Source organism: Phodopus roborovskii, unplaced genomic scaffold, assembly GCF_943737965.1.
Source record: "Phodopus roborovskii unplaced genomic scaffold, PHOROB, whole genome shotgun sequence".
NCBI classification, from domain to species: Eukaryota; Metazoa; Chordata; class Mammalia; order Rodentia; family Cricetidae; genus Phodopus; species Phodopus roborovskii.
In genome coordinates, this window is record NW_026126546.1 from 334,547 (window position 1) to 361,128 (window position 26,582).

A 26,582-nucleotide genomic window follows, 5' to 3' on the forward strand; every position below is an offset into this window, starting at 1 on the left:
AAGTGGTGCCCTTGCTTGGAAGAACCCGTTTTGTACTATCAGATTAAAGCATTGGGTTAATGTCCATTTCTTTCCAATTATTATTTCCTTTTCCCTTCTCAGGCTTCCCCTGTTTCTGTCTTTCACTCCTTCTCAACTGAAAGTAACAGTGGCATGTCAGGTGGGATGAGGAGAATGTAGAAGCTGACCTGGCCCCCTTTTCCCCCTCCGTTAGTTATACACACAGAAACATACCTTGTCATGCCTAGTGTTTTCCTGTGTGTGATATCTTTGGCTTCCAGCCACAGAAGTCATGGGTTCTGTGTTTCTCATGAATCAACCTGTTTGTCACAGTGCTTATAACATACAGCTGCGGCAGAGTGCTCACCACACACTAGCCCGATCGAAATAAGACTGTGACTGTTCCCCCACTCCTCTCCCCACCCCTCTGGGTCTGATCATCATTCAGTGTCCACTCTATGTACTCTCAGTAAAGAGCTGCCAAGGGCTGAGTTGATAGCATAGTTGGTAAAGTGTGTGGGTCATATGCCTGAGGACCTGGGTTTGAACTCATGTAAAAAACAAGCCTGGCATGGGGGCATGTGCTTGTAGTCCGTGCCCTGGAGAGATGAGAACAGGTAGTCTCTGGGACTCACTAGGCAGCCAGGCTACCCAGATAAATGAGCTCTGGATTCAGTGAACAAGGTGGATGGCACCTCAGGAGTGACAGCTGATGTTGTCTTCTGGTTTACACATACACACACACACACACACACACACTCACACATATGTGCATGTACACACAAAGTTGTTGAGTGTACATATAAAAGCATAAAGGAATAAAGAAATTTATCACTCCATTTTATTTTGTTAGACAATTCTTAGCATCTTTTACTTTTTTTGACTCTTGAGAATTGTCAAAGATTTTTTGTCTATATTGTTATGATTATCCTAAATAAACAAAACTGGAGTTCCATGAATATTTAATGAGGCAGTGTCACTACCAGCTGGTTGTATCGCCAAGCACATTCAAATTTGTCAACATTATCTTTAATTTACTTAAAAATTTATCGTCATTACTTTCGAGGGGTTCACGTCTGGGGTTATTTTATACTGTTCATTTTGTTGTGATTTCAACTGGTTGGTGGTTTGTCTTACTTTGATAAACTCTGCCAGAGCTGTCTGTAAAAGGAGTTCCCGAATCCTATTCTTGCTTGCTCCACCCTTCCAGCACCCCAGATCAAATCAAAGTGTAAGCCACGTGGTATTCATGGTGCAACATTCAGGTCTGCAGTCCGGATTACAGCTCATCGTCTTCTGATATAGAATCCAGGTAATCTGTGTCAACGTAGAGGAGAAATCCAGAGAATAGGCTGTCTGCCCAGCCTGGGTCTGAGAAGAGGCCATTTTGGTCATTGAAGAAGATCTCCAGCCAGACTTCATCTTCTGGCTGCAGGTAGATGACTGTGGACCCTGAAGCCACATCATGGTTCCCTGTGTTGGCATCAAAGGTCCTTATTCGGTACTGCCCATTGTGTACCAACCCAATTGCTAGGTGCTTATTGGCCAATGTGATATCATAAGAAAAGTAATAGATCCCCGGGAAAGCACAAATGAACTTCCCCGTGGCGGGGTTGTAGTGTTCCCCCTCATTGAAGAGGACCTTGTTAAATATGATGGGCAGCCTTTCTTCTGGGTAGCTGGTTGTGATGCCAACTGAAAAGGCAGATTTGAGCACAATGCTTCCACATCTGCACACTCCAGGCAGCCCTGGGTCCCCTTGATCTCCTCGGTCTCCCTTTGGGCCAGGAGGCCCAGCTGGGCCGACTTCTCCTTTCTCACCCTCTGGTCCCATAGGTCCTTTCTTCCCAGTCTCTCCTTGGTCTCCTTTTTCACCAGCAAGGCCCAGGGGTCCAGTCTTACCTTTTAGACCTTCAAAAACAATTAATGGCTAAATCAATAGTTCTTCTAGAGAGTCACAAACAACATACCGCCACACTGCTAACACACTCTAATCACATCTTTTCAGTCAGTTATCAACATCTTCCTGCTAATTAAAAAGCCTTGGGAAATTATTGGTATACTAAAAATGAGAATAGAGAAACCACTTAGATTTTCTCCAGTATTTGAGACTTCAGTTAGACCCTGATTGATTAAACTAATACGCTATTATTTTGAAGACATATCACCTGGTGCATATTAGTCATAGCCAGGTACTTGTCAACACGGAAAGGCTTCAGAGGGCATGCTGGTATTTTTCCCAGAGTGAGTCTGGAGGGGAGACAGAACCAGACAATTCTTTGAAGACAGCTTAGTCTTTCTCTCATTCTATCCCTGTTAGTGTTAATAATAAGATAATTAATCAAAATCAAATTCGATATTTATCAACTATTTACTCTCTGCTAGGACCAAGGTTAAATGTTTCATCTGCATCCATTATCTCATTTAAATCTCACAACAACATAAAAAACCCTAAGAATTAATAACCTCATTGCAGATGAGGAAACTGAATCAAGAGATTGGAGCTACTAAGTGATGGAGCTGCGATCTGAACTCATGCCTGCCCAACTCTGGAGCTTGGGTACCATCCTCTGGGAAATGTGTTGGGCTGAATATGTAAGCTGTAGGTGACCCTGGAATGTTGGGGCATCATAAGCTACTTTAAAATGCCGACTGCTTGCCTATTCTACAGTCCTTCTTTTGCAGGAGAAAACTGAGTTCCCAGGAGGCAAAGAGACTTGACTACATATCAGGATTAGAAGGATCCTAAGCCTTTCCAGCCTCATAGTGTCTTGGTCCCCTCCATCTAAATGCCTCTTACCTTGAAGTTAGCCCTTCCACTGAATGTCCCACTTTAGGCTCATTCCCTAACCTCTCTGGGCCCCCTTACATAAAGAAAACGGGATGAGAAGGAATTTCAACCAATTTTAGGCTTGCTTTCTGTCTGTCCAAATCTTTACACCTGTAGGTTAACTAGAGGCTAACTGTAGAGAAAAAGCGATCTTGACTGAAAGCCATCAGCAAAATTGACTTTTTTCTTCATTTTATAAAACAACAATAATTAGTATAATGAGGGTTTTAATATTTGTGACCAAATCCATGTCACAAATAGTACTTGGATAATAGTATTTCTCCCCGAAGTATCCAAATTGTTGGTCTTCGGTTGTTTACTTTTATGTTATTCAGGAAAATGCATTGTTAATGCATGGTTTCTCTTGTAACCAGGACTTTCTTCTCAGGGACTCTGATCTGTTAAGCCCTTTATCCTGATGGTGCTTTGATATCAATTATTGGAGTGAAGTACATACTTCAGTGCATGCATGTGATAACTTGATTTTTTTTCCCTGTTAATTGGCAAAATTAACAAGTAAGTACCTTGGCAATGTCAAGTTTAGGAGAATTAAAACTGTACCCTTAAAATGTCAAGCATGGTGCTTTAATCCTTATGAAAGTGGCTGTTTAAGAATTTATGATGCCTGGAGGTTATTGTCAATGAATGTCACCGCTGTTGGTGAGACAAGATCAGCATTCTCATCAACTACAGTTGCATCCCCTCAATGCAAACAGTCCTGTGAAGTTGAAACTCTACTGGTCCAAGCAGAACACACATGGCAGATGTCTCTGAGCTTCACCAGGGCTCAACTCTCTGGGGTAGAAATGGAATATAAACTTTCTTTTGTTGCTCACAAATCAAAGACTGCAAAGTCTGAAATTTGTATCTAAGTTCAACAGTAGCTTAACTTTTTCTGCCTTCATCGTTGATCTTCAGTACAATAATAGTGAAACTATTCTTGTCTCAGTAACAGTTTTGATCATAGGAGTTCGTTACAAACTCAAATCATGGTGCTTATAAGATTTTCTGGCTCAAGGGCTCCTTTTGCGATACAGAGACATTGGATATAAGTCTACTCCAACTTAGTGGGCAACACAGTCAACAGTGACTCAGCATGTCTGAGGTAGAACCCACTTTAACTGTGGATCGAGTAGTAAATTTGAAGAAAGGCTAAGATCCTCCTGGCTTAGGCTTCCCAGTCGCTGAAATAAAGGTTAGGAGTAGGTTGCTTGAGGTCTCATTCTCTTGAAAATTTATTGAAGGCAGCTCATAAATAATGAAATGAAAATTATAAGTATGAGGAACTCTTAACAACCTCAGTGCTTAAATTTTCTATTGTAATACATATTTAATACTCCGAACTGCAGATACATCTAGTCATGGAGTAAATGTAATAATAATATATAGGGCTTTTTCTTATTTATATGGAGAATTTCCCCATGGACCAGGTGACTATATATTCAAGAGAAGAAAAAGGATAAATCGTTATGTATTAAGGATTAAACTATGTTTATGTACATAAGTTTAGCCATATATTTCTTTTTAGTTCTCCCTCAAAGGGGTCTACCTAGATTTTATCTTTAGAATAATTTTTATCCTTTCTTTCATCCATGCATCATCTATATAGCCATCCATTTGTCCTTCCTTCCTTCTTTCCTTCCTTCCTTTTTTTCCAACAATGAATCTATGCACACATCTACCTTAAGTTTAGAACCACATAGTATTGTCTGCACACTTACCATATATGATAGGGACTCAGTATATGAGGGTTTGAGAGATGGCTCAGTTGTTAGAGACTAGGCTTGCAATAAAAAAAAAATACAAGGATTCTTTATGAGATAGTTCTAGTGATATTTGAATGAGCATGGATTCAGATTTAATTGAATGTAATTAATATATTGTGGTGATTGCTACAGACCAGTGAGATATGTTTTTGCAGAGAATTTATAATTTGGTGTGATAATCTCTTCATTGGCTACCTAGTTTAGGGTAGCTAAGTTGGAAAAGGAATACAAGTTCTTCTTGGATTTTGTTGAGGTGAAGGCAACCTGGTACCCAAGAAAGGTACACAAATGGAAAGGTTCTGTACTGTCATTGGAGAGGAAGCACTGGGTAGCACTTCCCAGCCTCGGACTCATTTCCAGCCACTCTACAAATGTGGTTTTGGGGTGATATGTGTACCTCTTCGCAATTACAGTCAGCCCCATCTTTCCTCTCTGAGTCAGGCATAGCCTTAGGTGTGTTTGTTGGATTCACATAGTCTTCAGTTGGAAAAGTCACTTTCTTTTTGAATCTCAACAGTTTCATTTGTAGTTAATGGTGAATGCCAAAATAAATAAGTTCCCACCACGTAGTGAGTTCTTAATAAATGGAGCAGTATTTGGAGCTATTACAAGATGCCTTAGATAGCCTTTTCCCTCCACTCCCTGACAAATGTCTGTGTTCCCAGTTTCTCAATTATCCATGTCCCTGGGGACAGTTTTCAGTGTCCAAACCTTCCTAATGCTCTGACCCTTTGATACAGTTCCTCATATTGTAGTGACCCTCAACCGTAAAATTACTTGTTTGCTACTTCCTAACTAATTTTGCTACTGTTATGAATCATAACAGTGCATGATATCTAATATCTGGCCCCTGTGACAGAGTAATTTGTCTCTCAAAGAGGTCACAATCCACAGGTTGAGAACCAATGGCCTAGCTCCATATTTGGTTACTACAGTTGGGAGTGGTGTGCCACTGATATCCAAGGACATGCTGTCAGACACCTCACCCTGCCATAAAATTATTCAGCACTAAATGACATTGGTGTGGAGGCTAAAACATACTCTCCAGGAATAAAAGTTGGTAGTTAGAGATACACAAAATGTTCCTGAGTAAATAGTGCATGGATACATAGAGGGATGAACAGATTGATGTATACAAGGCTATCCCTGACCACATAGGGCTAAAGCTGTAGCACTTAAGGACATTAAATTCTATCTGAAATAACAGTAGAACTACTTTATGAGTATATTAATCATTTTTTGTTTGTTCTGTGGCTTTGAGTAGCCACAGACTTACGTTGGGCCTGTGGATCAAAATGTAATAATTAACAAAATGTAACATTTACCAAATACTTAGCACATGGTAATCTTTCTATGGGGCATTCTGCGTATATGATTACCCTCAAACTTCACAATTGCCATTACTCCTGCAAATTTACAAATGAGGTTCAAAGAGGTTATTTGCCCAAGGATGTTAGGTAAAGTAACCTGAAAGAGCCAAGGTTTGAGTGTGTTTTCTGGTGCTGATGCTTGTGTGATTACATTCTTCCTTTCAGACATAGCAAGCTGAAAGGGTTGGTCATATAGAACTATAATCTGTGTGTGTCATAGAATTTTAAGGATATTTACAATCATGGCTCAGTAATAATTTGTATTCACATGAGCTACCTTATAGACAGCCGCCTTTGAATAACTACATCTAAGCTCCAAATTCAAGGTTTATCTGACATCGGATCTTTACACAAGGTTCTTTACTATTGAACAATGCTCACACGTCTGACAGCTATTGACTTGCCCCATGTGTTCTGCATGGAGTATTTGGAAATGACACATTAGCCAATAATCTGAATGTATGCTATAGCACCATCTCACAGAACCCCAGTAAATCAGGTGTGGTGATTGGGTAGAGGCATATTTTTTAGATCTATGTACATTTTTCCTTCTTATCTTTTGTCTAACTTGTGCACTCAGCAGCACGTTTTCAAAGATTGATTCCAAATTCCTTGCTTTTGTAGAGTTAACACAACCTCTGGAGAATTTCAATTTGGTTACTTCTGAAGGACTGTGGAGTCTGGCAAGCTTCCCAGGCTGACTTGTCTGTAGGAGGAAAAGCCTGAAAATTATGGAAGACTCGAGGACAATTGTACTATTGCACAGAGCTATGTGACAGGGCGGATGAGAGAGTGCTGAGCGAGGGCCGGCTATATGACACAATTGTCCTTCTAGCTGCATACATTGAAAAATCTGGAAGATTTCCCCGCTCTGGCCCATCTGTTTGTCTATTCACCCAGCGGTAGTCCGGTCATCCCAGGGATCAATTGTTGGAAGTCCAGCTCCAGCAGTCATGCACAGTGCATGCTGGTCTATGAATCTCCCACAGTGCCTTTCACCAGGCTCAGGTTTCCTAACTTCCGGGTGTTACAATGACTAAGTTGTCACTGTAGCCAACTAAGGCTGGAATGAGTTAAAGCAGCATTTGAAACATAGCCCCGGTAAAGTAAATTGTTATGATTAATGAAGTGGTTGAAGGAGTAGTTCCCACGGAGAAGAAGCAACCAAGGGAGATGTTAAAGGAGCGGCAGATCGTGCCTTACCTGCGGTGCCCTTTTCTCCTTTCTCCCCTTTCCTGCCATCTCTACCGTCCCTTCCAGGGAGGCCGATTCGACCATGGGGCCCAGGGGAGCCATTTGCTCCAGGAGGGCCTGGGGGCCCAGGTAAGCCAGGAATGCTGCAGATGTACCTTGGAGAGTAGCTCTCTCCCTTGGCCTGATTGCCCCGAGGTTGTCCACTTGCACAGATGGCAAGACTTGTCACGTAGAGCAGGACAATCATCTTGGGCTCTAGAAGAGAAGGACAGACATTAGTGCACTGTCCAGGGACAGGCTTTGGCATGGCGTAGTTGGTGAGAACTACAGAATGGGTGTGTGCAGCAGCCTCCCCCAGCATTTGATTTTCCTCATGTCTAGAACCCTGCTTCCTCTCATGATTTAAGAAGCTGTCAATCCATTATTGTCACAGAATCCTCAGTGCCTAATACAGAGACTGACATACATGAAGGATGAAAACATTTTATGGGGCTGGAGAGATGACTCAGCATTTAAGGCCACTGATGGCTCTTCCAGAGGACCTGGGTTCAAATCCCAGTAGCCTCATGCAACTCAACACTTTAACTTCCAAGATCTGACACTTTCACACAGACGTACTTGCGGGCAAAACACTAATGCATATAAAGTAAAAGAAAATAAATATTAAAGAAAACATTCTGATCACATTGCTGCATTTATTCTTCAACAATGAATGGATTTAGCAAAACAACCTTTCCTTTTGCACTATAAAAGGAAAATGGCGCATTCAAATGACACTGATAAACATCAGCACAGTCGACACTGCTCAGAGATAACTAATTGCCCTCTATAGTTTAGTGTATGTTCCCAGTCTTCTTGTGTGTGTGTGTGTGTGTGTGTGTGTGTGTGTGTGTGTGTATGTGTGTGTGTGTGTATGTTGTGGAGAAAAGCGACTTTGGGCCAATCCTGTGTTTGACAGTTAACATTGACTTGAGCTCTTTTAGGACCAATTGTCTATAACGTTAATTACTGTCTTTCTCCTCTCTTGCATGTATAGAAGTTGTTTACAGAGCTGTGCTAATGTAACACACACTGGGTGTCATCCTACTCGTCTTCGCATAAGTCCATCAGGTTTTTAGAATTCATGGGAGAAAAGAATCATTTTCAGGAATAAAAAACAACAACATGTTTTTCACTTGTTAATCATGTGTAATGCCAATTAGTGCTAATTGCAGTACTGTGCGTATCCTGGGGGAGTCTGAAACTTTAATTTAAAAGCTGCAGGATATAATGCCGCCATGTCCCATTAAGTTGTTAGCACTGGGGGTCAATTAAGGAGCTGTGTGAACTTAAACCATGCACAGTACCACATGCACTGTGTGAATAGACGCAGGTCTCTTTAAGTCTAACCTAACAGGACTTGGTGTCTTATTCCCTTATGGGTGAGCAGTTTCTTCAATGGGAGAGTGCATGTAGGTGTTGCTGTGGGGGGTGGCCTATGTTTTCATACAGAATCTTCACAGTGCTTCACCTGGACAACGCCCTCTGAAGGGAATGATGATAAAATGTGGTGAAACTGACCAGATGGTATTTTGACAGCTACTCCAGAAAATTTAAAAGGCACGCCCCCTTTTATGGTGGCCATGGAAAGATTGTAACATCTTGGAATTATATCCCCCAAATTTGCCCCAGTTCAGGATTAACAACCTAAAAAGTGTACGTGAGATTTCGGAATAATCTCAGACCTTAGCATCAAAAATGCTTAGACAATGTATCCAGTGTTCCCAGATCCTGCTATCAAAGGATTAAAACACTTTTGTCCTGTTCTATGTGCTGGACCTGCCATACAATATAAAATCAGTGTAGGCTCTGCTACTGTAATGAAATGCCCGATTTAGTTAACAGTCTGGAGGCTGAAAATCTGAAGGCAGAAAAAGCACACGGCACAAAGTCCATCTCAAAGGCCATCTTGGCTACATCACACCATGGCATATAGTCTCCAGGTGGCAGGGGCGGGGAGACAGGAAGTCAGAACAATGCACAGAACCTGTTTTGTGACTTTGCCCTGGGCTCCACCCCTTAGAGACTACCATTGCCTGTCACAACCACCACAGTGGGATCAAGCTTCTAACACTGGAACATCCTGTTAAATCACACCCTTGAGGAGGGCAAGTACCAATCTCAAACCACTGGTCCTAGTGTTCTACTTTCTGACAAACCCTGCGGTTCTGATAGCAATATAGGCTCTTCAGGAACCCCATGAAGAGGGACTGGAGCGATGGTAAGAATAAGAGGATCAGGGGGAGTGCCGCAAAACAGTGCCGGTTGGACATTTCAGGGGTGTGGTTCCCACAAACATCTCAGCATCTATGGCTGCCTGCCAAGCCCTCCACAAGAGCACACAAGTCAACATCCCAATGTGAATAGGGATAAGGCTACAGTGTATTCCCTGCCCCACCCCTCAGGTGAGAAGCTATAGGCAGTCTACGGCTGCTGAGGGAGAGTTAGGAGGGAGAGTTAGTTTTCTGAAGAGACAAGTCCTATGATATGGTGTCTAATCACTAATGGTCAGCCCCAAACTCACACATGTAGACAGCACACACACACACACACACACACCACACGCATGTGTGTGTATATATATATATACACACACACATATATACATATATAAAACAATTTTACAGCTATATATATGTAATTATCTCTCTCATATATAAATATGACATACATTTAGATATGGCATAAATTGGAAAATGAGACATGGTGGAGCATGGCAGGACTTGGAAGTTGGAAAGGCTATGGTCAAAATGCATTTTTTTTTTTTTTTTAGAAAACAAGATATGAGCTGTTTTGAAGAAGACTCAGATAAAAAATAATATAAGGAGAATCCTATGCACAATCTTTACTATTGTTAAAACTGGATGCTTTGATTGCAATTCCAGATCTTCTTTGGGGAACACACTTAAAGTGGATGCTCAGGAGGAGGTTTTTAACCACATACATAGAGAGCACTGAAGGCTGTAGACTGAGGGCAACAGGCATTTTTAAGATTTCTAAGGAAGACATGAGAATATTGGGAGAAAAGGAGCTTTGGGGAGCCCAGGCACTGGTGGTGGTATGGAAGAGGAGTGAACTGGGATCTGGGTAGTGGTAGACAAGGAAGCCTAGTTTGAACGTGTTTGGAAGAGAGAATACTTCACTGATAGCAGCAGCATATACTCAAAGGAAGAATCAATTAAAGCCACTGGCACTGTTTGTCATTGAATGAGTGGACTGCTTCTCATCAACAAAAGCACTAGAGAGCTGTCTGGGGCAGGAGTCTAAATGCATGCTTGCAGCTCCAGTTAGAACCTTTGAGCATCACTCCAGCTGATAATGTACTAACAGTCATCAGCTGGGAGGGACAAGGTGCTGTGGTGCTCCCTGCATGATGTGGGATGATGGTGAGGAATCGTGCAAGTCTCAGGACCCAGTACATTTGTGAAGATGAGAGAGCATGGGTTACCATGGGAAACTATAATGACCTCACCACGATGGCTCTTCATTTCCTCTAAGAGTCAACATTGTTATGGCTACAAGATCTACTTGATCCTCACAGGCCTCCTTAAATTCTGTTTCTTCATCTTTGATTTGATTCCACAGTCCCAGATTTAGTTGCAATGGATTCCTTGGTGTCCCTTAAAGGAACCTGGTATAACACCCTTTAGGATCATTTTCAGTCTCCTTCTGAGTAAAACCCCTGCACCAAGATGTCTGTATGACTTAATTCCTCACCTCTTTCTTTTCAGTACAATCATTTTCGTCTTATTGTAAAGTGCTATATTCTGTCCGCCAGCCCTCCCTCTTCCTGCTCCATTTTTTTTGCTATCCATTGCATTTATCATCTCAACCCACTGGATTATTCCTATCTTTATCTTGTGATATTTGTTTTCAGACAGGACCCACTGCATCCAAACTCTACAAGGGCAGTGATCTTTTTCTTATTGATTGATGAGTTCTGTCATATTCTAGCGTGTTACCCCCTCAGCGGCTACATGGCATCTCCATGGCAACTCTCTCCCAGCATTCTCTTAGTCTGCTAGCCCCACTTATACTTCCTGCCTGGCCAATGGCCAATCAGCATTTACTCACCAACCAATAATAGAAGTACATATTCGCTTCACTCAGAAGGACATCCCCATCATCACATGAGTCATGTTGGTGGGAAATTTGTTCCAAGACCATCACCCCACCATAGGTACCAAGAGCCAAGGAGGCTCAAGGCCCCGATATAAGTTGTCGTTGTGTTTGCATATAACCCATGCACACTGTCCTGTATACTTTGAGTCACTTACCACTAGATTACTTATAATATTTAACATGATGGGGGATGTTTGTAAATAATTGTACTGTTTATAGAATAATAAAGAAAAGTCTGCACATATGCTGCAGAAAATTGATAAACAATTATTACTGTTTTTCTGTGATTCACTGAATCCAGGCATGTGGCCTTTGAGGTCTGGTGCATCTGTATATATTGACATCTCTTCATATAGATACAATACACTTTTTTTGTTTCAGGGACTCTGGTATATCTGTTATGTACATGTTTTATATTTAATTTGTGTCCTGCCAATGGACATTTGGGATAGTTTCATTCTTTTGCTATTATAAATGTTAGTATAATGAATATTTGTATTTACCTATCTTATGCACATCAAGACAAAGGCAGAAAATGTTTTTTTTTAATTGGTTTTCCTCACTTTTTAGAGGATTTATTGTATTTTTAATTATTTGTCTCAGTGTGTTGGCACATATATGTGAATACAAGTAGCTGAACAGGCCAGAGATGTTGGACCCCATGGAGCTAAAGCTATGGATGCTTCTTGTAAGCTTGGCATGGGTGCTATAACTCTTCCAGGTCCTCTGGAAGAGCAGCAAGCACTCTCAAGCACTGAGCCATATCTCCGGTTCCTGTTTTTACATACATTTAAAATATTTTTATTATTAAAACCTTTATTGTGTATACTTTATTGTGTGTAGAAGATTCCTTCCACACTTCAAGATACTAAACATAATTTTACATTTATTTCAGTTCTCACATTTTATTTTATCACACATAAAAATTTGGTCTACTCGGCTTTTCCTGATGAAAAACTTCGATGTAGCAATACAACTGCACATTTCCAGTACCATTTCCTGTCAACCCATTTTCATCTACTGCCCCAAATTTAAAGCATCACAAAAAGTTTGGTTGTTTTGACTGAGAACAAACCACATGAGTCAAAACTTTACATTATAATGATTTTGGACAGCTTGAAAAGATGTAATTTGCACAGCATAAAACTAATCAAAGTATACGACTCAATACACATTATAATCCAACCTTAGAATATGTTTTAAATCCCCAGGAGAAAACATCTCCATTAGCAGTCCCCTCTCTCACAATATGCTTTCAAGCATTGGCTTGAATTATGCAAATCTATGTAGAATATGTACTGGCATGAATTTTTTCCCCTGATTTTATGCTTCTTTGGACTTAGAAAATCAAGGCTCTGGATACAATGCTAATCTCAGACAGGCCCTGAATGCTAAACAAAATGACTTTCTATCCAATCTTTTTCTTTAGGAATAACAAAGAGACAGGTTTTTAGATTTTAAAACATACATTTAAGAACAAATGTATATGCCAGACTTTTCACGTAAATATGTATTCTAAATCTGTAAGGGAGGGTGTAGTATAAAGTAGCATGCACTTTTTAATTTTTATTTTATTTTTAGTCACAGGATCATTTCCTGCCAAACTAGCTGTAAGAAACACTTGGAGGGGCATTGATTAAATTAATGTAAAGACTGAGCCTCCAGAAAATACATATGTAGTTTGAGATGTCTTTATAAATACTGTGGTTTTTGTTCTAAGAATGTAAGATGTTATTCAGGAGAACAAAGATGCTGGAAAATACTTAAAGGACTCAAATATGGTCAAGTAGTTCCGCCTCTGGGAAAATGCTACAAATACTTAAACACAGGGACTCAAACTCATGTTTGCATACTTATATTCATGCAGCAGCATTCACAACTGCTAAAAGGAGCAAGCTAAGTGTTAACTAACAGACAAACTGTGACACACATATGCAACAGCTTTAAAAATTATTGGACATTTTGATGAACGCCACAACATGGATGGGCTTTCAAGGCACTATGCTCATAAAATACTCAAGTCAGAAAAAGAACAGATACTATAAGATTCCTTTTATTCATCTTTCCTAGACAAGTCACATCCACAGAGACATAACCATTATAATTCACAAAATGGCACAGCCAGGATTTGAACTGACATCTTGTCGGAAACACCAAGTATCCATCTATTACCTCATGAGAGAATACTGGATTTGATTAATTCAAGTTCAAAATACACTTTGCCTGGAAATCATTAAGAAGAGGAGAGGCTATTGAGGAGGGCCAAAAACAAGACCTCTCCTTGGCCCCTGAGGTAGGCATTGCTCAATATCAGAATCTGTTCTTCTAGCTTCACTAGGAGGGAGTATGAACAGGAAGGAGACCTGAAATTTCTACACTCCAGTTCCTTTTCTGATGCCCCATTTTCCTGTGCAGAACCAATTTTCACACTTAAATGAGGGCCCTTCTTCTCCTGGACCTCTGCAGGTCCCTTTAAGGCCACACAACTGGTTTGATATGTCTTTGCTTGCTTATTTCCCTGTCAAAATGAACTCCCATCCCTGAAATAAATGACAGGCTAAACTACAGTATAAGCTCAACAATTTGAATGAAACACACACACAAACATGCATGCACACATACACACTCATTAGGATTTTCTACAACAGCTCACGATTTATAATTTTAGCTGCTTTGTGTAAAGTGCTATGATGGAAGTGAAAAATGAAACTTGGACATTTGCAAAAGATTTTATAGTCTACAGACTAACCCCTACACTGTATCCCCACTCAAGGACCCTTTTGTGATGGTCTGCAGGAGAGCCAAGGGCCAGAGGCCGTAGTCCATGGCCAAGCAGCTAGGTCTTCACTTTCTGGATTCTTACTGAGCTTACTGAGCTAAAGACTCCATCGTGGTGAAGATGGGCCATGATCTCCACATTTGCCAATGCTTTGAAAAGTAGAATAAACACCATACCGTGCTCTGGGAGGGTGGGCTGCTGCAGCATTTTCAGTGTACAAAAGGCAGGATCTCTCCTGAGAGCTCAGTGAGAAACTTGCTTTGGTACCAGACAGAATAGCGGGTCCAAGTTCTCAAAGATTTCCAAATAGTTGTGCTAAAAATAATCTTCTTGCTTAGTCACAAAGAGCCAGAGGCCCTGGAAGTTATTCATCCAGCGAGGCTCAACTCAGGGGGTCAGTTAAAATTATGGTTTTGTTTGGGACAAGCTGGAAGTGCCGGCTTTTCTTGACTGGTAAGTTTGGAAGGTTACCATTTCTCTGGCTGTGGCCTCTTTTAAAGATTTGCTTATTTAATTTTTTTCCTCTTTTCATTGATTTTCCAATAAGATGGTTCCGGGAAAAAAATTACTCACTGACTGGAAATTGGTTGTTTGCTTAGAGAAAAGCAGCATTTACTACGTGGAGGTTTTTAGATGGGGACTAAGAAGCATCATCCCTCTCTTGGCAAATATGGCAGGAAGCTAGCCTTTTATTCTGTCTATATACTGCAAAAGAGAGGGCTGTGAGAACTGTATTGATGTTTTCTTTGTTCTTTGCTGAATAGACAGATGATTGCATGTTTTAGGAGATGGACATATAGACTCCATTGTTTCTTCATAGATAACATTTTCTAACAAATCCAAAGACAGAATGCATCTTTAAAGCCTGGCTAGTTCAATGTTACTGCAATCAATGTCCTTGTTTCCATCTGATATGTATTTCTTATATTGCCTTGGTAACAGAAATCTGTAATATATGATGTCATTTATGGAAATTATGTGATTTTAAAACTCATTTTTATTCTGTTTTTTTCCTAGTTCTCCTCAACAGTAAGAATTCTAATTGAAATTGAACACTGATATAAGATTTGAACAAAAATGTGAGTGGACAGTCATTCCTATGAGATTTACACTACCTCTAAGTATCCATCCTCCAAGATGGAATGTAGATCCTTTAAATTTGTTGACTTTCAAAACCTGAACACCATCATGGCATGTGCAAACAAAGTCTTAAACACCAGCCAGGTACATTATCTTCTAAATCAGTGTAGACTCCCAGTCATAGAGAGTTCTAGGTTTACTTCTCAGACTCAAATAAAATTATGCTTAATTATTTCTAACCGTTTCTAAGTTTCTTGACACGTATTAATAACATGCATTAAGTTTCAGCCATGAACAAGCTTAATTTTAGGTGGTGGAGCCTCTTAATTAATTAACTGATTAATTAATTATTTAATTTCATGTGATGACTTCTTTAATAGGTTTTCCTCATTGTCTGGAATAGAATAATCTCTTCTGGGGAACTTGAACTAGTTTGTTGACCAATAACTGTGTATTCTTCTTTTTTCCCCAAGACAGAGTTTCAACATGTAGCTCTGGCTGTCATGGAACTCAGTCTGTAGATCAGACTGGCCTTGAACTCACAGATATCTACCTGTCTCTGCTTCATCAGTTACACACGCCCGCGCGCACGTGTGCATGTGTGTGTATGTGTGTATGTGTGTGTGTGTGTGACCATGCCCAGCAGGGAGGTGTGTTCTTATCCTCTGCCTTCAGTTAGATACTTGTTGGCACAATTTACTGATACTTACATTTGCTCTCGGTTCCATTCACAATTTCTCTAATTTCCTTGTAGTGTTGCATTATTTGGTTAACACACAATAGTGCTGTTCAGTGGTATTTCCATTTATGTCTACATTACCGTCTGATCAAAGCCAGTCATTGCTTTTCTGTCTTCCTGATACTGCAGACCTCAGCCTCTGGTAACTGCTACTCTACATGTGTGTCCCCCTTAGATTTCTTTCCTGAGTCGGGGTGTTACCATATAGCTTGTTTGTCCTGAAACTCACTCTGTGGACCAACCTGGCCTTGAACTCATGAAGCTTGGTCTGTCTCTGCCTCCCAAGTGCCTGGATTAAAAGCATGTACCACAATACCTGGCTAGTGTTTACTACAGTTTATGTGCAAATATTGCTCATATATTTAAAGGACCATAGCATTTTTTATGCTATTCAATATTTGATTTTTGACCTTTCTAAAATCACTTTTCATTTCAGATGACTTAACACAACCTAAAGATTCTGTGAACTTTCCTCTCCAGAGAGAATGCACCTTTGACATGCCCTCTTAGTGTATTCAGAACTCAGATGTAGACAATATTTTTAGGTCTATCTCATGCAGGTATTTTTACACTTATTTCGGAAGCACTGGTAAGAAGTTATGGGTAGAAAATAGGCTTAAGGGAGCTTTGAATTACAGTAATACCTCAGATTCAATTTTTACTGGCTACTTGCCTCAAGGCCAAGGTCTTCCTCTATTTTTTCCTAAGCATATAATTTCCTCTCTCAGCTCATACTATTATTTTCTTAAAGTTTTTACCTGCTTTAAAACTTAATTCAACTCCTTCAAATCCATCCAATGTTCCCAGAACACCCTATCAACATTCTGATAACTCAAGCTCTCAAAAAAGAGAAAAATGAAGTTCATAACTCCAGTTGCTACAATTTCCTCTATGTGCACACTCCACTATAGCTAACTAAAAGGTACCAACATGACATTCACAAAATACAAAATTGGCAAACTGTGTTCAGAATTGCCCTCCAATGGTGGGCCTAAGGTGGTTCATTATAGCACTGGACACACACACACACACACACACACACACACACACACACACACACACACACACACCGTTTTGTTAGTAACCAAACATTGCTTTTAAAAAGATGGTTCCAGCTGATATTTAATGAGCAGATGACAAGCACAGTTCCTTCAATCCTCACTACATTTTCTTGTCTTTCTCTAATTACCAAAGGGAGCCTCATCCATCTATAGTTAACAAGCTCCACCATGACACATGTTTTCTTTCTAGAATGTTGCTAACAAGACCATGTTTTCCGCACCCAACAGTTTGCAGTCTGGTGGGCTTCACAGATTTGTCCTTCTCCTACCTCCACAGGTGCACTGAGCTCTGGGAGAAATCAAATCTTGTCATCCTAGCCTCAGAGTCTTGCTGATGATACTCCTTGTGGCTTCAGGTCCTGATGACCCAAGTCCTCCGCAGCCACTTTCTCCATCTGTTCTATCTTCATTTTCCTTGCCACTGCTTCCCCCAGAAGCTCTCCATGATGCTTTCAAATGCTTATGAGACTCTCCTGAATTCCCCTGTTATTTGGACATTTCTATGAATCCCAGCTGTGTGGTTCTAAACCAGATCTACTAAACTAGAATGCCAATGAATAAGAATAAGGTTTTTATATATTTTGTCTATAATTATTTACATGAAGCTGAGAAACATTCATCTTCTTGACACCACGTAGCTCTCTTGGCTCTTGAGACCCTTTGCCCAAAACTGAGCATGTCCTAGTAAGGTTCAAAACATCTTAAAAATACTTTTCTTATAAACCACTACATTTGTACACTAAAAATCCAGACGTATGATTTTTATGTGCCAATCAAGATTTTTTTCCCCCAATAAAGTTTCTATGTGCTAGAAGAAAGAACTCTCTTAGGACTTATTACAGAAATTTCAGGAAAACTTGGGTTGACTGCAGGTCTAACTGTGGACTGTGGGTTTTGGGAGGGAACATGGTCCCAAACTTATCTGCAGGGTCCTGAAACATTGAGCATGGGTGAGGCTTCTAGCAAGTGTCCAAGCTTATCCTTTACTAACAAAACCTGTCATAGTGTTTCAAGAGAGTTTGGGAATTACAAGGCATCCTAGAATCTTGGAATATAAAAGATAATGGGGCAAGCAGCATCACTCTGAGGGCCTTAGGTGTGGCTAAGACTTGTCAGCTTTAGAGGGTCTTTTAGTGTATGCATGTATATGTATAAGTGCATGTGAGTGCATGTAATATATGTGTACGTGTGGGTGGAGATCAGAGGACCGCTTTAGCTGTTATTCAACAGGCATCATCAACCTCGTTTGGGCAGTCAGAACTGCTCACTGACCTTCAGTTTACAAGTAATGTGGGTTGGGTGTCAAGGCAAACCCTAGGATGGATAAGCCAAGTGATATAATCACACAATGGAATACTGTTCAGCCATAGAGCGACAGACCACACACTCCAGCAGTGCTCAGGAGCAAATGCCATGTGAAGGAAGGTAGCTTCCAAAGACACTGAAGTGGAATCAATCCGTTGAGGGCTGGAAGAAGATACATTGTTATACCCATATATCAGTGCATTGCTCATCCCTTATTGGAGATATTTCTTCTTGAAGTAGGTGGTAATTAATACAGAAACCTACGACTAGAAAATGTTCAGAAAGTGAAAGTATGTCCTAAATCAGGTGACTCTATCAATCCCCTTCCTCCAAAGCTTGGGGATCTAAGCAGAAGAGGAGGCAGAAAAATCAAAAGAGCGAGATGTGGTAGATGACCTCAAAGAAACATCATCTTCCAGATACAATAGGGCCAGTGCTTATATGAATTCACAGAGACTGTGACAGCATGCTTGAGACCTGTGCAGATTCAAGCCAGACAAAACCACAGCACAGAGAAAGGGAGATGCGAAGTCCCACCCCTAACCAAGAAACTATTTGCAATTGACACCTTCTAGGAGAGAACTAATAAGTTTCCTCCTGTTTAGTGAATCTGCATATATCAAGCACACTTCAGGGCAGGACCTATGCTCAGAAGTAGAAAATGGACTCTGATTTATTTTTTGTGTTTTTGTTGTTGTTATGTTATGTGTATACTCACACACACACACACAAATACATATACATACATGTGTGCATGCAGGTGCACAGGAGGCTAGAATATGGCATTGGATCTCCTTGAGCTGGAATTACATATGATTATGAGCTACCTAGACAAGGGTGTTATGAACTGAACTTTGGTCTTCTGCAAGAGTGCCAAGTACTCTTAATCACTGAGCCATCTTTCCAGCCCCTCCAAGAGCATCTTTGAACAATAATCTTGATTAATTCATTCTTACATCACCCATATACAGCTAAGGATGGGAGTTTAGAAATTCACAGTACACATTGGCTGAGTTAACAACTAATTCCAATCAAATGTGATAATACGAGCAGAAAAACTAGTCTTTGATGCTGGTTGGGTTTTCTAGGCAACCACTGATAAGCATGGATCCATAATCAAGGCAATAACCTTAATTCTTATGACAACTGTCCATTTTCTCTCTCCTGATGTTTCTGTACTGTCTTCGCCATCTTGGCAAGAGTTTCCCTTCAAGTCTGTGGCTAAAGTGAAGCCAAATAGCAGACTTTTGATAAATTAACAACATCACTTGCCAGTTTAAAAACTATTCTAATGATTAAATATACTTCATCCTTTTTGACGCAAAGAAAATACAAATCAATGATGACAAAGAACACACAGTGAACAAAGGTGTAAGAAAAGAAAAGCTTGAGAGGGGAAGACACCATGTGACAGACTTCAGATTTATTATTTTTTTTGTTTTTGTTTTTTAAATTAGGGGGAAAGAATCATAAAAAGGAGAAAAAGGAAAAAAGGAGAGTGGGGGGAAGACCGGCCTCTGGGGACAGAAGCAGCAGGAGAAAGGAATGAGAGGCAGAGAGAGAGAGAGAAAGAGAGAGAGAGAGAGAGAGAGAGAGAGAGAGAGAGGAATACAGAGGGAGGGAGAAAAAGAGAGAGAAGGATGGGAGGTGGGCAGCGCCCTTTTAAAAGAGAACCTAGTGAATATGCACAGGTGGTGCTCTTCTTAGTGGCAGCAGCTGAGGACATATCCCGTCAGAACTCCAAAGGCAGGCCAGTGCAGATGCCTAGATACCAACATACAGTATTTGGTAGGAATCTACATACTTTATTAGTGGGTTTAGAATGCACTAGGCACTGGCTGTATTGAACCTAGGAACCTGATTTGAAAACATTTTGACTGAAACTTCGTTCTAAGGGGATAAAGCCATCCAGAATGAGGCTGATAACAGTAATGTGTTGATAATGAAGTTGATGGCTCTCTTGCATTTAGTGCTTCCTGTGTGCCAGGCACTGTACCCAGGACATGACCCTCGTCTTCTTTTCCTAAAAGCTGGATAGGTTGCTGTGCCCCATTTCAACCTTCATGAGGACAAGAAAAGGGGGCTTGTTCACTAGCTGCACAGATGACAGGAAGCTGCCCAAGAGAAACCCACAAGTGAATACTATTACAGTCATTGCTCTTCCACACAGGCTGCAGTTTCATCAGGGTTAGTGTTGGAGCTAAGACGAAGAGTTGAGCTTCAAGTGGAGCAGCTCACAGTCCCAAGTTTCCATAATAATTGCCTCTCCTAAATGTCCATCGAGGTGGTGGGTGGGACACAGGCAGCCAAGAAATGCTTCTGGGATTTTCATTCTGGCCATGGCTCAGTGGACAGATTCTACATCAGGTGAAGGGGAGGCATGCCTCCCAGGCACATCTGGCTTCAGAGTGACACCTGTAGCCAATGTCCTCAGTGAAGGAAATGAGAGGAGCCAGAAGGGACAAGGGACCTGGGATCTCACCTGAAGCAGGGCCAGGCAACCAGCAGCTCCTGGAAGCCAGCTAATAAAAACCTTGAGCTTGTTAAGAGTGGAAAGGAATTGCTTTCGGAGTTTCTCGTTAGGCAAACCTGGCCATGGGGCCAAGGTAAAGGGAAAAAACTAAAAATGCAAGTAGGAAGAGGGATTGCTTTCCAGCATGTAGGTGGCATTGGATGCAATGTGAGACCCAGCTTGCTCTTGGCTCCCCAGAACACAGCAGCAGCCAGAAGTCTGCCTACACTTCCAGTGGGGAGTGTGGCTGCTCCTCTACTTGTGGACAGGCATAGGTGGCTTCCGGAGAAGCATGTGGTGTGGATAGGGCCTATCTGGCAGGATTCCACCACAACCTGGAAGAAGTTTTCAATGGGATGACTGCATACGTATTGGGATTCCCCTTCGGAAGACACCTAGTAACACTGGTTTATACAGCACTCCTTTATGTCCACCACAGCCAATCCTGACTGCTAGGAGAAGCTAGAAATAGGTTTTACTGCCAGGTAGAGACGGAGGCTTTCAAGTGAAGGAAACAGCCCAAAGCCTTGCAGCTGCGGAGAGATAGATAAACATGGCCTGGAAAGCCTCAGAACCTCCCCCCCCTTAGTTTAAAGTGGGGGCAGTGATGACTTGAGACATTTCATAAAACGTGGATCATATTGTGCACAGCACATCGTGGGCGCTCAGTAAACTTTAACTGTGGTACTATTGCACTGCAGCTTTGGCTGCCGGCCTTGGCTCTGTTGCTATTATGTGTCTGTGTTTCTTCTGTGCCCACCTTCTGAAAGCCAATCAGAAGCCCTTCCTCACCTGCCAGAGAGATGCTCAGTGATCCCACCTAGACAAAGAGAATTTTATGGCAGTTTGCATGAGGACAGTCACGATATTAGTGATGCTTTATACTTACTGTTTAATAATAATATTAATCAAAATCTACTACACTCATTTCTTTCCATAAATTTCAGGTCTATTCAAATGTTTTGGTATTTCTAAATGTCTGTTCCAATAGAGGGAGACACGTGGTCTCCGCTTGGCTTCTTGCTAAAAACACGTGAGGTCTCCTGGCACATGGGTCTGTGAATGGCAGCCAAGGGCAGTGTCAAGTGCTGCCATAGACCCAACAAAGGCACATTTAGAAGCATGTGGTATCTCTTGCATGAACAACCCTTTCAGCCAAAACAAGGTCCTCACAGACTATGCCATTGTAGGGAGAGCTGGGAAACCCAGCAAGCACTCACACTATGCCAGGGAGGATTGGGCATCACAGACAGACAAAGCCAGTAGAATATTCTCTTGGAGTCTTGGGTTAGCAGACTCTCCTCCAGGCCTTGTCTCTGCTCATGGACAATTCACTGTGGCAATGGGTAGAGTGAGATGCTCAGCCAAAGTCATTATCGTCAGTCTTGGGATCTTGAACAAAGGATTCAGGTTATGGCTCTATCTTCTGGAAACATATGCTTTCCTATAAATGGATTTTTAAAAAAGAGCCCAAACCAGTGTGTGTGTGTGTGTGTGTGTGTGTGTGTGTATGCGCGCGCGCGTGGTGTGATGTTCAGCCATACAGAAGACTAAAGTTATGTGGTTTGTAGGAAAATCGACACAACTGACATAATCATGTTAGCTGAATTGAGCTAGTCTCTGAAAGACTCACATGGATAGAGAGAAAAAGAAGTTACTGGTGGCCTGTGGGTCACCATATGTGGGTGCTGGGAACTGAACTCCAGGCCTTGGGAAGAGCATGTATGTTCCTAACCACCGAGCTATTTCTTTAACGCCATTTGAAAAATTTTTAATTCATGATAGGGGTCCAACCCAGGGTCTCACAAAAGTCTAAGCAAGCACTCCACCACTCTACCACTGAGCAACATACTGTTCAAGATCATGTCAAAGGCATCCCTCTAGGCCCTTGCTATGGATAGGAGCTGTGTGGCTTTGGAGCACTCTGCCTGGGACCTAGATATATGCTTTCCCCTCTGTGGTCAGTAAAACTTTCAAAAGAGATATACTGCTCAATTTCTTGAGACCTGAAGGATTGATGTGAGATGTCTAGGAAGATGGGGTTTGGATGGGGTGCAATGCCCTTTCCAGGGAGAGCTTGAATAAGAGCCTGGCGCCAAGTGAAGGCAATCAGGCAATCTGGCAAGAGTGAGGGGAAACTGGAGAGACAGGAAGAGATTGGATACACGTGGTGAGATACGGTTGTGCTTGGACACTATGGCTGGAGCAGAATTTGTATGCACTGAAAGGTTGTAGTGGGTAATGGGTTTGGTATTAGGGACACTAAGGAACCAGCAGAGAGCATGCCGGGAGGAAAGGAGACCACAGATACACATTAGAACCGTATCTTGTGTTTCTATCTAGTGTAAGAATTGGAAGAAGCAGGATTGAAGGGGACAGGGTTGGTAGGCAGCACTCTTGGGCAAAGATTGGCAACAAAGCCATGCAACCACCAGCTGTGCTTCTAAAGGAACAGGATAGTCACAGGCCACTTACACACTTTGCTCATTTGGTGAGTTTATGTGTGTGTGTGTGTGTGTGTGTGTGTGTGTGTGTGTGTGTGTGCATGCATGTTTGTGTGGGTGTGGTGTGTGTTTTACTCCTAGTAGTTCCTATTTTACAAAGTTTTTGATAAAATAATACAAATATTGCCTTCTACCTCCACACTTACAGACCCTTCATAATTGCCATAGGAAAAGGATCAATTTTATTTTAAAGACATTCCCCTTAAAGAAAATTTATGAAAAGGACAAGGAACAAAAATATAAGTAAAATTACTTATAGTTCTATTTTTCAGATAACCGCCATTGTCATTTCATACTTCTTTCGTCTGTTTTTGTTAGTGTGTGTGTTCATTCAAAAATTTTTACTATTGCTTGTATACTGTGTTTGCCTGCTCTTTAGCCTAATGGTCCACCACAGGGATTCTTTCCTATTAGTTTTTGGAGGCAAACAATATCCATAAAGGAATAACTTTACAATTTATTTACTATTCTTTTCTGTGATTGCATAATGAAGCTGATTACATATTTTTCTATCCTGAATGAGATTGCGGTGAATGTTTTTGTGCACAAGCCTTCATCCATATTTAGGGTTATTTCTTTGGAATAGTTTCCCAGAAGTGGAATTACTGGGTCAAAAGGTTTGCATGTTTTATGTCTGTCTTGGTACATGCTGCCAAATGGCATTGCAAATGGCTGTGTAAATTTACACTGCCCCATTCCTGCAGTAAAACAAACCCAAGGAATCAAAAGCCACTCCACACCCGGCATCCGTTGCTGACAGAGCTATAGCATAATTTGGAAATCACTATCACAGTGATACTAATGCCCACTGTGGGGGACATCCGAGCTTGTTCCACAGTACTCTGGCAATTGTACCATGTCTGGATTAGCATCTCATGAGTCGTTTCTCTCAAATGCCCCAAATGCCATACAACCTCAGTAGAGACTGGGCCCTGTTCATTTCTAACCTCATACAGCTATCATCGTCCCTGGCTCATGGCAGGTGTGTAGGCAGAGTTGGACACAGGTGAGGATAACATCTGCTGCCTAAGGCAGTGGTTATCAAACTTCTTAATGCTGTGACCCTTTAATACATTTCCTCATATTGTGGTGACCCCTCAACCATAAAATTATTTTCATTGCTACTTCATAATTCTAATTTTGCTACCGTTATGAATTATAATGTTAACATCTGTGTTTTCTGATGGTTTTAGGTGACTCTCATGAAAGGGTCATTCACACTGCAAAGGGGTGTCCATCCATAGGTTAAGAACTTCTGGCCTAGGGTAGGATGTTACTTATTCTTCCCACTGATTGGCAGCATTGGTGGGATCCTATTTAGCTTTGTGTTGGAACACAGCAGCCACCCTCTGGTAAGGTCCTGTCTCAAAAGCACAAGAGTACTTCAGCCCATGAGTTTTTCAAATATGCTTTTGCTTTTAAATTAAAAAAAAAATATTTATTAAAGGCAAAACCCCACCCAATTTATTTCTTCCTTCCTTCCTCCCTTGCTTTCCCTCTCTCTCTCCCTTCCTCCCTCCCTTCCTTTCTTTCTTTAAATCATGTGTATGTGTGTGGCTGGGTGAGTGCTGGTACCCACGGAGGCATTGGAGTCTGATGAAGCTTACAGAAGCTTCTGAGATGCCCAATACAGGTGCTAGGGACTGAGCCCCAGTTCTCTGGAAATGCAGTAAGTGCTCTTCACTGCTGAGCAACCTCTCAAGTCACAACCCCACACCCTTGCTTGTGGTCAAGAAGTCATATGACTGCTGGGTAGCCTCACGAATCTGCTGTCAGACCCTCTCCACAGTGATGAACCTTATCCCCTTAGGAACTGTAAGCAAAAACAAACCCTTTCTCCTTTATGCTGTTTTATCAGAGTATTTTATCCTAGCAACAGAAAAGAAACCAATATTATCATCTACCATGAGCAAGTCACTGTGTAGAGTTGTGTTTTGTTTATCAGTGTGTGGGTACCACGCACTATGCTACACTCCAATCCCACATGGCATCATTTCCACTCCATCTCCCTTGTAGAGATGGACAACACAATACAACACAACACAGCATAACAAGGGCAGCTGTCTTCAGTGCACTCATGTGACTCTAATGGTAGAGCCGTGGCTCAGATCCATGAGTGTCAGTAATGAATGACCTTGTGTGTGAGCATCTGTACCTCCCTCCAAGCTTGAACACTATAGAAGCCAGGACATTGCTTGCAGTCTTACAGAACTGAAACCAGGCCATGAGGCAATAGGAAACAGGTAGGTGATTTTAAACTTCAGGCAAAATCAGCACATCTGTTTAATAGAATATGATTGAGTCACAGAAAGGATTGGACTACTGACATATGCTATAACATGGATAAGTCTTAAAAACATATGGTTAAAATGAAAGTTACAATGTCCCCATGCTGGGCCAGAATATGTAAGTCCATAGTGGGAGAAAGCTGATTGACAGTTGGATGGAGTGGAGCATAGGGGTGCTTGCTACCTAATAGGTGAGGGCCTTGTGCTGGGAAGGTAAGCATGTGTTAATGGAGATGTTGCTGTACCACATCACTAATATATGAGATGCTTTATGAAAAAATTTCCTAATATGTAACTCACCCAGTAAAATGATAAATGACTAAGAATGCATAGGGACCAAACACTTCAGCTTCAGGCTAAAGGTTTCCTAAGGGTTAGGAAAAGAATGCAATGTGGACCATTTTCAACTAAACCTGTAACTGTCAGTCACTCCTTCCCTGATTCTTTCCCCTCTTCTCTTCTCCTGACCCCTTTCCTTTCCTTTCCTGCCCTGCCCTTTCCTTTTTTTCTCCTCTCCCCTCCCCTTCTCTACCATTTTCTTCTCCTCTTTCCTCCCCCTACTCCTCCTTCTTCTTATCCTCTCTATGTTCTGCCCCTCTTTTTTTGGCTTCTATTTTATTTTTTCTTTGTTTTTTTTTTTCCTGAGACAAGTTCTTTGTATGCAGTACTGGGTAGCCCTGAACTTGTGCTTTAGCTTCCGGAATACTATAATTAGAGATACGTACCACCATTTATTTCCTGGCTCAAAATGAAATAATTTTAGCAACCTATTACTTTGGTAAATACCACGAGTCTGAAAATAATACAAGCCTTTTGTCTTGATATGTGTACTCTTAGAGTTTCATCTTAAGGACATACTAAAAGAGGCATGGCAAAAGCTGCATGTACAAGTGTGTTGACCACAGTGAAACCCTTTTAGTTTTTCACTGTTGTAAATTATTTCTGCTGCAATAAGAGATTGAGTCAATGGGAACATCAACAAAAGAGCTATTT

General features: G+C 41.3%; 1 protein-coding gene across 2 annotated transcripts in view; it reads right to left on the reverse strand.

The window, feature by feature from the left end:
* Positions 1 to 824: 824 nt before the first annotated feature.
* The window catches only part of C1qtnf7 (C1q and TNF related 7), a 90,465-nt gene continuing 64,707 nt past the window's right edge, over positions 825 to 26,582 (reverse strand). The window contains exons 1-3 of one of the 2 annotated variants that reach the window (XM_051200338.1): positions 14,277 to 14,351; positions 7,170 to 7,415; positions 825 to 1,911 (exon numbers count right to left, since the gene is read on the reverse strand). In XM_051200338.1, coding sequence (XP_051056295.1) covers positions 1,280 to 1,911; positions 7,170 to 7,415; positions 14,277 to 14,307 — 909 coding nt within the window. In that variant the 5' untranslated portion in view covers positions 14,308 to 14,351 and the 3' untranslated portion in view covers positions 825 to 1,279. Of the gene's footprint in view, positions 1,912 to 7,169; positions 7,416 to 14,276; positions 14,352 to 26,582 lie in introns of those variants that run through there. The other variant, XM_051200339.1, reaches the window with a different exon arrangement.